The sequence below is a fragment of the Xiphophorus couchianus genome, chromosome 3 (assembly GCF_001444195.1).
Source record: "Xiphophorus couchianus chromosome 3, X_couchianus-1.0, whole genome shotgun sequence".
Lineage (NCBI taxonomy): Eukaryota > Metazoa > Chordata > Actinopteri > Cyprinodontiformes > Poeciliidae > Xiphophorus > Xiphophorus couchianus.
In genome coordinates, this window is record NC_040230.1 from 20,630,593 (window position 1) to 20,643,233 (window position 12,641).

At 38.3% G+C, this 12,641-nt stretch overlaps 1 protein-coding gene across 1 annotated transcript in view; it reads right to left on the bottom strand.

The window, feature by feature from the left end:
• sntb1 (syntrophin, basic 1) overlaps positions 1–12,641 on the bottom strand; it is a 41,052-nt gene that overhangs the window by 16,857 nt on the left and 11,554 nt on the right. The window contains exons 2-4 of the mRNA XM_028013057.1: positions 7,927–8,176; positions 1,205–1,322; positions 964–1,053 (exon numbers count right to left, since the gene is read on the bottom strand). Coding sequence (XP_027868858.1) covers positions 964–1,053; positions 1,205–1,322; positions 7,927–8,176 — 458 coding nt within the window. The remainder of the gene's footprint in view (positions 1–963; positions 1,054–1,204; positions 1,323–7,926; positions 8,177–12,641) is intronic.

Consider the following 12,641-nt stretch of genomic DNA (forward strand, 5'->3'; position numbering starts at 1 on the left):
CTGACTGTTTTCATCTTCTGACCCCGTCTTATTGAGTTTCTTTTTAAACACACTTATCCTAAACCTCTGTGACATGCAGAAAACCAATCTCACACTTTCTGCAACAAAAGAAAGGGTGACAAAGCACACATTTAATAAACTTAAAAATTACATGACTGGGTTTTCTAGGTGCTTTAATGTGGGGTTGTTTTTACTTGTTTAGAGGACAGAATGGATTATGCAGCTAAATCAAACACATTTAAATATTAAAGCACACAGAACACACACACACACACCATCTCACCGCCGTAATAACCCTTTGCAAAATTGAAAGAAATTTCACCCCAGCACCGGCTGGTCTGCGACGCTCATTGTATGACAAACTTGGGTAACAAAATACCAAACTTTAAAGGTATTATGGCCTTAAAATATTCAAACAAAAATGTCTTGATCTAATTGTGTTTTACTGGAAGAGTCAATTTATATTCATTTCATTACATCTACACACTAAACTTAAAATTGGTTTTCAAGTATATGTGTTTATTGAGCAGAATATTACATTAATCTCTTTTTTCTAAAACAAGAAAAGTCTAACAAGCTAATACTAATTCATCATTTACTAGGGCTATCTGTAGTTAGCAACATAAAGCTCGCAAATTTTATTGCTTTTTCTTCTCTTCTGAGTACACAGTTGACAAACAGGCACATCATTGCCCCCTATTGGCAGGTGCAACAAGTCTGATTTCCAGCTTTTAACATCTAATTCAAGCAATAATCTTCTGGGCGTATTGGTCATATCGATTTTACCATACAGTGTTTATGTTAGTATAGTGCATGTTCTATTCTTTTGTATTAAATTCATTGCTGTACATTATGAGCTCTTACCCTTCAACAAAACCTAACAGCATGACTGTAAAAAGACAAATTCATTTCTGGAACATTTGAAGCACATACACATGCGCGCACACACTCACGCGCACCAACCTTCCCTGCCAGCCATCCCAGGTGTCGGATCTCTTTGCTGCCAGCTACTCCTGTCCTGGATGTATTCTGGACAACTTCCGCCGCTGCTCGCTGTGATGGGGTGACAGGTTTAAGCCTGGAGAGTCATTCAGCATGCACCACCCTCAAAGCAGTTCAGAGGAGTCGTGCAACGGTCGCTGACATCTAAATGTACCGTGATGATAACAGCTTCCTGTAAAAACGATTCACAGAGGAGACAGACCTGTGCCAGCGTGGATGTGACTGAGTGCATGGAAGAGAACCAGGACAGGGCAGATGGTTGGTCTGGGCACCGGAGCACGATGGTGTGCCTGGCGTCAGGACTGTGCAGCTCCAGTTGTCTGGAGGAGGAGATAAGGAAAAGTTAGTGAAGTTTCGACCTCTCTGGTTGATTGAGAGGGGGGGTGCCTTTATAAAACAAAAACATGTCCCCCACCCTAATCAGGCAACTCTAATTTGGTATAGAAACAAAAATGCTACTAAATTACCTATCAGCATTTAACAGATGTTCCATTTATGCCATCCACTTCATTATGTGCACTCGGTGAAAACGTGTGTTAAAATTTGAGTTAATTCAAGCAAGATGAAAATACAGAAATACCCATGCATTATGTGTGGGAGAAATGACAAATAGCTGCATCTCAGTAAATTTCCATAAACAATTTGTTCATTTCATATGGGAGCATTTCTGGTCAGGAGAGGCAAAGCATACCCTTCTCGATCTCTCTGGATGGCGCTTTGATTGTGTGCACTCAGAGTATGAATTTTAAAAAGGTTCATGTGGTTGCTGCTAAAGAACAATGCGGTTAACTCTTTCTTTATTGTGCAGCATGACATAGAAGAGAAGGTAGGCTGCTGCTGAAGTGCTTGCAAGACGAAAAAAAAAAAATATATATATAAGACAAAGATTAGCAAAGCAGCCACTTTTAAATAAAAAAATAAAATTGATATAGAGTTTGATCAAACAGAGATTACAGAGGCATGTAAATGTCTAACTCTCGCTGACATTTATCCACGCTGGAAGAATATAAAATAACTTGGGGTATATGTGGGAAAAAAGGTACAATATAGCCCAAATAAGGTCCAGATAAGCACACATTGTATTTCAGCATTGGGAAATATAGATTATGCCACCTGTACTCATCCAAGAAGAAGCAATAATAATGTTAAAGCAGTAAAAAAAGGGCTGAAAAGAAATTGCCACAAAACTCATCATCTATTCAGTTGTTTGTTGTTGCTTAATAAGCTGCATGGTTTCAGTTTCTCTTCACACCTTTACCGAATAATGAAAGATTTCATCATTCGGTAAAGTATACCGAATACTTCACCGAATGCACGCCATTCTCTGAAGAATGTCACGCATTCCCTATTCAATAGCATCACTGCCAGTAAAAATACCATCTACATTAAATCAACTCCTGGTGTTACTCTGGGTTAAAGTTTTGAATGGGTTCTTGTAAAAGCCAGGTTGCTAAATAACAGGCCACGAAGGAGTGGGGGGGAGGAACTTCAGAGGCAGATCTGAGTTTAGTGGAGGAGGTTCTTTAAATATGTTGCACTGGCACCACTTCATTGGCAAAAGAGCTTACAGAAATGCAAAATAGAAGCATTCAGAGCGAGAAGAGAACATCAGATTAGATTACTGCAAAGCTATTGGAGAATCATTTTCTGCACACAGCTGTTCTCATAGAAATATTATCTTCATGCGACAGATCCTTGGTTGGATTTAGCTCCGTACTTTGACTGGACCATTCTCATGCATAAATGTGGTTCAATCTAAATTAGTCCATTATAGCTCGGGCTGTGTGTTGAGGGACATCTTTAGGCAGGTTCCCTTCAGGATTACCCTGCACTAAACTCAATCCAGGTTCTCTGTCCATGCTGAAGGAAGGCACTGTCAAACCAAGATGCTGTTGAGGCCATATTTCAAACTAGGCTTTAAGTTTTCAGGGTGATGTACACAGGTCACTCACATCACTTTCTTTTTACAACAACTTTCTTTTTGGCATTCTTCCAGACAGGCCAGATTTGAAGATCTAAACTAATAATTGTCTTATCAAAAGATTCTCCCACCTTGAGTCATGCAGCACTTTCAGAGTTAGCATGACCCCTTTGGCTGCTTGTTACTGATAGTTGAGCTTTTTAGACATGTCTTGGTAGGTTTGCAGGTTTGACATATTCTTCCATTATCAGAAGATTGAATGACCAGAGCTATGTGACATTTTCAAAGCTAGAACTATTGTATCACAACCTACCTTTTTCCTCGATCTTCATGATGCCATTTGTTCACCAACGTTCAATAAAAAATGAACTGGACTTATACTGAGATCAAGCAAGGAGACAATTTTAAGTATGTGACTTCTAAAGGGATTTCATTTAGAGGGATTAAATAAAATAAATGCATACCTCTGTTGCTTTACTTTGTTTTTCACATAAAATACCAATGAAATCTAAAACATTTCTATACTTGTAAGGTGAACAAACTTAGCAAAGTTCAATCCTTTTGCAGGGCAGATATCTTCAATGGCATAACATTTTAGCCAATACTGACTGAATTTGTGTTCTAAACAGTGAAACACTAATGTTAATGTTTTCCTTGTTAGAATACTCTATTTTTTTTTCCACTTATCCCAACTTACCGTTCACTGACCTTCTAAGAATAGAGCGCATGGGTGATCCGTGAACTGTAAAGCAGCCTGAGGCCATTTTGACTATTATTAATGTACAACATACCTGAAATAACTTGGCTTGATTTAAAAATCCCATTTATTCCCAGGATTAATATACGCTGTGTATCTGAATACGTTAGGTCAGGATACTCACATTAGGATGAACATTTTGTTTGAGTTCTTCAAGGTACACATAGGGAATTTAAATCAAGTCTACCTTCATTCCAAAGTAAAACTCATCTCTCCACTACTTTAGCATTGTTTTCTACTGGCTCTTTTCATCGCTGTATGTGTTCTGCCTTTCTCAGGGCCCTGCTCTTCTGCATTTCCTCTTGGGCTCGCACATGGTTTATACATCATCTGGTGAAATGAATTGAAACCCCTGAGGGAGATGCAGCATTGCTGAGTATAGAAAAGAAAGATAAGCCAGAATCTTCTGTCATTTAACATAAAACCTCCTAAACCATTTTATCCCTGAAAGCCAAATAAAAAAAACAGAGAGCTAGCTTACAGGCTTGCCTTGTGATCTTTAACTTCAGCTTTCTGTCTGGGGACAAGCGAAGGCTGAGAAACATCCAACCTTCCAGGATAAACATGAGCACATTTTCATGGATTAAGAACAGCGAATTGATTTCAACTTGGGTGCATTTCCATTTAAACATTTACTAAACTTTATCTGGGAGAGTCAATCAGGAATTTGTTTTGGTTGTGGAGTACAGAAAAGGCTTCATAAAAACCTGCTGGTCAAGATAAATTTGTCCAAGGTCTACATTCTCATCCACAAATCTGCTTTAGATATTCACAAAGCAAAGCACAGTGTTATCTGTGTGTGACATGAGATGGGGCATTGACCTCAACTCCTCGCATAACTCACCAATAAAATCAAAGTTATGGGCAACAAAGTCAATGTTCAACCTTGAAGTGTTTTTAAGTGGTTTCAATCAACATTGACCTGAAGGTTTCACTTTTGAAAGTCATGACTGATTTTAGTGTGATTTCACAAGTAATGCTCCTCCTACATCCATGTATTCTAAAAACTAACATTGACTTAATGTGAAACATGACTAAAGGTTTCTCATGTACAGACACCGTAGTCCTCTTCAGCCAAAGACAATCTGACAAGATGGCAAGATTGTGCACTGATATTAATGCACTAAAAAAACTGCTGAGGAGGAATGTATGAGGGGAAAAAAATAAATATTCTAAATATGGGAAATAGTCTCAGTAATTGTGTATATATATATAAAGTCCAATTATATGCATTTTCAGATTATTTCAATGACATTCACCATTGGTTTATAATTTTATTTAATGTAAATACGCTAGAAAATGTCCACTCTTGAGGAAGAGTTTGCGTATTGCAGTATATGTAAAATACATTCTGTTCTCTTTTATTTAAAATGGAAAATAGGTATTGTGGTTACTGCTGTTTTCATTTTTGCAGTTAGGACAATGTTATCTATAATTTATTAGTTGTTAAAAGATAGACTTTCAATTACTTGCTCAATTTAGTGGTATTTTAAGAGGTTATTAAGAATATATCATAACTTCTGCTCTTTCTAGTGCAACACTGGAGGTCAAACAAGGAGATTTGAGCTTGTTGATAAGTCAGTCTCTCTGCTCCAGTAGGCAGTCAGCTGCTCCAGACACATTCATTTAGCTCCCACATTATGACTCTGTGTTTTTCATGAGGCAAAATGTTTCCTACCTTTTACCCAGCCATCTGACTGACAGTGCACAACAACAGGTGAAGGGCGATCTATTCTCCAAGCAGATGGTCGTCTGAAGTCAATCATTTAATTTATGTGCTAAGCACATTATTAAAAACATACTTCAGCTGGAATTGTTTTTAATGAGAAACAGTTTAATATAGTTTTTCCTATTTCAAGTTTCAGGAACAAAGAGAGAAAGATTAAAGCAAACATTTTAATGGTTTTTGTGAGTGCTAAAAAAAAAAATTAGCCTTGCCCCATACTTGTCAAGCTTTGGGTTTGAGAATACGGGAAATCTTAAAAAATGCATTTTCACTGGAATATGGCTTTGACACAAAACCTGTTTGTGCACATGAAAATTGAAGATGGTCAGGAGAACAATTTAGTCCACTCTTTTCTCCCTTTCACACAAGCTCCTTGCAGGGAGAGATTGCTCTGTTAGAGACGCACATCTCAGCTTGAAAAATGAGGAAGAGGAGATGTGGAAGAGCGTCATACAAGGAACAGGATCTGATGCAAAATGCTTGGTGAGGAAATCAATGCATTTTGTTTACAACACAAGGATGAGGAACAAGACCCATTGACGACCATATTTGGGTTTCGGTCACTTTTGCATCTGTACGTAACATTTGAACTTGAAATTTGTGGAAGATTGCATACAGACAAAATGTCTACAACAAATGTTGCGTGCATCTGTATGACCTTTTATAGAAAATCCTGTAATGTTAATCTTCATTTATACTTTTATTGTTTGTTTTTGTGCAGCTATGCCTTACTAATGGAGAGTTGAGGATTACTAACTTTAGGAGAGACTGGTCACTGAGGGCTTATTATGCAAAGCCTTTAAGATAAAGAACAACAAATTCTGTGGATTCTGTGGGCACATACTGTATGTGCAGACAAGACAGAGTCACAGTGAGATCACAGAAAGATCTGTTGAGAGCAAAAAAAATCAAACAGCTGAAGAGGTTGAATGATAGAAAAGCAGACTTTTTTTGGTACTGGGAGATGATGAAAGAGAGGAAAAGGAGAGGACAGCAGGAAGTCGTTGGGGCAGAAAAACACAAACAAGTTGAAAAGACTGAAGCGCAGACAAGACAGAGCAACAAGGAGAAAGTATTGCACGCAGAGGAAAAAACAACATGGTGAAAACACTTAAGAGGGCCATAATATACAGCACAGAAAGTGAAAAGAGAATGAAGTAAAGTAAAACATTTCTGTGCATCAATCTGCTATTTAACTCTGCCACTGTCAAATTACCAACCAAGTAGCTTAATGACACCTTCTAACAATCCCCCCACCCACTACTATGTAGGTCTAAGAGCTACTTCAAATGTCTGGCCGTAAGCAAATCAGGCTGAAAAAATCACTTTAGTGCTTCTGTCTTTCAAGATAGCAGGTGACGCTGGCTGATCCCGGGGAAGATACTAATGAGCAAACGGAAACTGACAAAGCAAAGCAGAGAAAATAATGTCGGGTAGTTCTGATTTGATTCAACATCATACATTTTCTAAATCTTACACTTGATGGATATTCTATCTAAATGACAGAATATCCATCCTAAATTATGTAATTCATAGCATGACATTTCTCATTTTTGTTTAGTTCCATAAAATGCCCCAAACCAGTGTGTTTAATTACAAATCACATGAATGCAGTAAAAAAATTTCCAACAAACTGCATTGTAACCAACTAAATTCAACCTGAAACATTTTATCAACTATTGCATCCAAGCAGAGGTTTTTTTGTGATTGAGAATTGCACAAATTTAATTCAACTGTTTTATAAATCATTTAATCACTTAATTATAAATCATTTCCACTCTGCAAGTACACACTGCATTGTGTTCATCTACCTCATAATATCTCAATAATATTCCGTTAGGTTTGTTGTAACATGACTAGATGCAAAAAAGATCCTCACAATGTGTGAACACCTTTGCAAGAGACAGAACATAATGCTGCACGACTTCAAGTTTCTACCGACAGCTTTGTTATTATGCTGGTAATAAATGACCTAATGTTACATTATTTTGACTTTGATGAAGACAAATGAGTGAATCAAGAAGGATCCACTCAAAGGACAGATTAATTTAAAAGTGGAGAGAAGAGAGAAAAACATCGATCTTCGTGCATTTCTCTGTGGATAAATGAAAATTTTCAGGGTTTTTAGCTGCAGGTGATTTGAATCACTGGCAAAGGCTTTTATTTTCCTCATCTGCTGTTCAAATGTCCATTAGGGGAACGAGAGAAGAGAATTGCCCTAAATGTGTTGGATAAATAATTTCCTGTTTTTATTGCCGGCTTCATCAGAGCAGCCAGAAACCCAGAGACACTAGAGACCTAAAATACTGGGGATATGCAATTGTTACAACTGCATCACATTTGTCTGTGCGTGTTTAATTTAAAGGCAAAGATATCCCTAAGGAAAAGCTCCTGCACTGCATATTGATTGAAATGACATCTGAAGTTTAGCAACGGTCTCCAGCAAACCTGCGGTTTCATCCCTCTGGCCCAGTGTGTTTGTGTTTTCTGTTGACTTCGTCCCAGTGAGTTTAAACCTACCTGTTCTCAGGATCCGCTCTGGTCATGGCACGTGTCACGAAAGACATCTTTAGTGGTATGCACCTCCTGTCGCTGTTCAGAGACAGGAAGGGCTCGCTGGGAGAGCTGGGAGACTGAGGCGAGGACGAGGAGAAGGAGGCAGTGGGAGAGCTGCTGGGGCGCGGAGACTCAGGAGGAGGCGTCTCCCAGCTGATCTCCGATACAGGGGAGCCCTTTTTGACATACGGCGTAGCCTCACGCATGTACTTCACTGGGAAGAAAAGACAACAAGCAACTTATTAGGGGTAAGAAAATGATAAAATGAAGCAGAAAATAATAGGAACGAATTTTCCTTTTGTCATAAAAATCATTTGTTTTAAAAATGTACCAAAAATCCAAAGAAAATGTTTAGGTTTAAATTCTTAATAATGAAAAAGACTATTTAGATTTCATGAATTCTGCACACAGGGAAAAGTTGTGGAGAAGTTTAGAGTAGGATTAGGTTGTAAATAAATATACCAAACTTTGAACATCTCAGTTAGTTCCTGAATATAAAAATGTTTGCACTAATTATAGCCTTAGGTGGTGGAATATTATTAAATAGTTAAATAAATACACGCAATCATTTCAGATTTTTGAGGGGAAAAACAGTTGAAAACCACAAAGACTTATTTTTTTGCACTTTGTAATTACATACTACTTTGTGTACACAGAACTGAAGCAAAAAACAGCCTCCACTAGCCGCAGCAGTCCATTGCATATGATGTAACTTTTCTTTTGGCTGCCCTAAGAATCAGTAAAAATGGTTTTAGCGATGTAGACAGCTTGGTCGGTTATGAAGAGCTCCTGTTTCTAGCCGAGGACAAGCGTCACTGTGGAAAGATTACTGATTGCCTCCTCTATTACAATGAACTGGCACAGTCAACCCCGCCGGGTGCCAGTCTGAAGCGAAAGCAGCGATCACAAACATGCCAAAAAGCCCAAACGCCCTGCTGTCTTTTTTGTCTCCCAATTAATTTGTTGCAATTTATATATTTATTTTACCTTCATCTCACCATAAAAATCCCACTGAGATCAAAATCTATTTCAGAAAAAAAAGCAAAGCCTGGAAAAGCACAGATCACAATATATACACAATATATACACAATATAAATCCACAATTTTCTGATGATTTATGCGACAAGGTCTAAGCAGCAACACTGATGAATAATTAAGGACCGAAACAAATAAAAACATAGTAGAAGAAAAAAACAAAAACCCTTGTGAAAGCCCTACTGCTGATCGGACATGAGCAGCTGAGACCTGGGACGTTCTCCAAGATAACAGAGCTTTACATGTAAAATTCAAACTGCGCAACACTGGAAGCTTGATAACGATTTCATACCCTTCATCTCTTTATCTTGAGAGGGAAGCAAACAAGAGAAAATAAATGGTGAGAGTGAGGGAAAAGTGGGTGTTCTGCCTGCTCTGTGTGTGCACTGAACGTTCCAGATGCCTGGTATGGATGCTGGATGTTTAATTGGATATCCAGAGCCAGGAATAATTGGGATCTAGCTGGTGCCATTTGTAACGCAGCTTGTGAACTATTCTGGGTGAAGAAAAATCACCATAGAATCCTTTGAGATGGCATAACGAGCCTCACTGGCAACCTGTAGAGGAAGGATGACTGACTCATAGTGTAGAGGAGGAGACGCGGACGGTATGAGTCCTCAGTGGGCCATCTGGGACGACATGATCCAGTTACAAAGCAAGATTCATCCACACAGACAGATTAGATTAAACGGCATTAAAAAGGGCTGATACATTTGTTGCAATGTATCAGAAAAACACAGGTCAATAGATGAGAAAGCTAAAAAGAAAATGTTCTGCCATCAGCTGAGGACAGAAGCGTCTGGTTTTGTCTGTAAAGAACCCCAGTCAAAGGAATGTGTAGGATTTTAATTCAGACAGAGAGGAAAAACATGCAGCCAATACATTGTGCACCCTGATCTGTGATGATGAAACATGATGAAGAAAAAGAAATCCATGAACAGAAAGAGGAACATCCTTCGCAGTGGAAACATTTAGATTTTAAATATTCACAGTGTCAGAGTACAGATATAAACTGAATTGAATTATAGATTTAAATGACAGGTATGTTTAAAAAGTCAAGGAAGCATGATTAATTTATTACATTTTTCAGTTGAAAAAAAAACCCCCTAAAACATTATGTAATTTAGAACAGTGGAGAGTAATCAATTTTAAAGCAGTTTAATTTAGTTCATGCACAAACTGCAACACAAAACCACAACGTCAAATCATGGCAGCATAAGAGTGAGCAAAATGTTGGACTGTTTACACTAAAATTTATTTATTTTATGTATGGAATAAATATAGTCCTTAAAGACGTCAGAACTAATAATCTAGGCCAAATATTATTTCAGAATAAATTTTAGCCAACGCATTTGTACCGATTTGTGCACAGCTGTGTATGAGAACGTGTAAAGTGACAGTCACAAGTCTACATAGTGAAACCAAAGTTTTATCATTCACTGGAGATAGAGACCAGTGGCAAGATGAGCGTCAACAAGGCACCTCCTCTAAAATGAAAGCAGAAAACTAACTTACACAAAGTATGAAGACACCTCATGGAAACCATTGTGGTTCATCAGCTTGTGTTTCATCTTTGTGGTAGACGCATAAGAGAAAAAAAAACATGAACATCATGATGTGAGCAGAGAACAAGCGCAATTACCTCTTCCTTTTCAGTCACAAACGTATGCAAGCGGTCTCTGCTGCTTACACAAAAATCATCTTGATTTGAAACAGTATATTCTTGAAATAGCAATGAATATTTTTGGGGGGATGTGTTACTATTCATGCTAAAGAAAAGCAGAAACAAATGATACCAGTGTATCCCATTCACAGTGCTGTGAAAGAGAGCTGAACAGCCACACCCAGGCCTAATGAGTTCCAGAGGAATTAAGCAGAATCAAGAAATGTCTAAAACAAAACCCATCAGGCAGCATGAAGTAGGCTAAAAGATGCCAAAAAGCAATACATGATATTCTGACCTACTGGAATTCCAGAGAAGATGAGAGTCATTGTCTGGAAAGGTTCACAAAGCAGATTCTAAGACTTTGGGACTCCAGTCAGTGATGGCCAACATTCATGACTGGAGAAGACAAAAAAAACAGTCAGTTTTAATAATTCAGCAGTAAGACAGAGAGACTGGGACTGGTGTGTGGTGTAGAGGTAGAGCGGATGCTACATGCACACAGGTTATTAATCCGTAACAGTGTCCAGATTACAATTTCCAACTCTGGTTCCTGTGCTGCATGTCGTCCTTCCTTCTATCTCTACCCATTTCCTGTCTGACTTAGAGCAAAGAAACGTCACTGTAGATAGAAAAAGCTTTAAAAAGAACTCAAAACTCAAAAATGTGGCTTAATTAAACTCTGCAAGAGTCGATTTAAGACTCTGTGGCTGCAAAAGACTCATTGCTTTTTGGTATCAATAGTGACAATAAGTTATCAGATTTAGGGCGTAATGACTTTTTCACATGAAAACTGAATATTATATTTACTCAGACTATTTTTGTCTTATAATAAGATTAGTTTGATAATCTGAAACTATCGATGGGGGCAAAAAAGCAACAACAGAGGCAATCTGTCAGTATATTGAAATTCTGTTTTTTTTTTCTTTTTAGAAAAAAGAAAATAATTTCTGTTGGGAGGATATTTAACTGTGACCAGCTTAACTGCACACAGATAAAAAAGCAGGAAGTGCGGCGTGAAAATAAATGGGAAGTAGTTCATGCAGTCTTCACCCTGGCAGTGTGTAGATGTGCGTGGTTCTCCCTTGGGTCATGTTTCTATTTCACTCCAACACAGCCAGCTCTACACAATAACCTCAATAGCAGAAGATGAACTTGGAGAGATTATCATGCTACTCGAGCCTTCGTTTGAAACAAGATGGCTTTGCATGTTGCATAACTCCAGCAGAAAAAAAATCCAAATAAGGGCTTGCCCTCCCCCATCTGTTTGACTTCATTTTCCTTTTTTTTTTCTGGCTCATGCTGGAACAGAGCATGTGGATGCATGCATAACAAAATCGTTGTCATCAAAACTCCCTTTCTTCAATGCATTTTGAAATAAAAATAAGCTGTTAGTGCAGCCACTAGAGAGACTCTTGCTCCTTTATGGACTTCTGTGCACAGTAGTCAAATTAGCTTATGTCAATCTTTACTCTCCTTTCATTTGCATATTCTGCAACTGATGAAATAAATGTATTTCCTGCTTTCCTGCATGGAGGTGCAGGACTTCTGTCAATATTAAACACACAAACCAACGATCAGCCTCATTCTTTATAGAGTTTGTTCGTCCTCTGCCAGCCCTCTTAGCAAGCACACAACCTCCACTCTAAAACAACGGGTATAACTACCATATCTGTCTCTTATTTAATGGCGTTTAGGAGGATTTAATGAAGTCTGAAGGCATAGTACTTTCTACCAGATGCTCCGAATGCGATTTTGTCTTGGTGAGAAAATACACCACAGGTGGATGGAGGCCTCCTCTCATTAAAGCCTGTGGGAGAGGAGCAGACGGAAAGACAACTAATCAGAGCAAAAGGAGTACAAAAAAATGAAATAGGCTCCGACTGCCTAATGAAGCTTTGCAAGCCGGTGTTGATATCTGGGTGCCAGACCAGCACAAAATGGGCGTTAAAAAATCCACCCTGGAGACATCTGTTATTG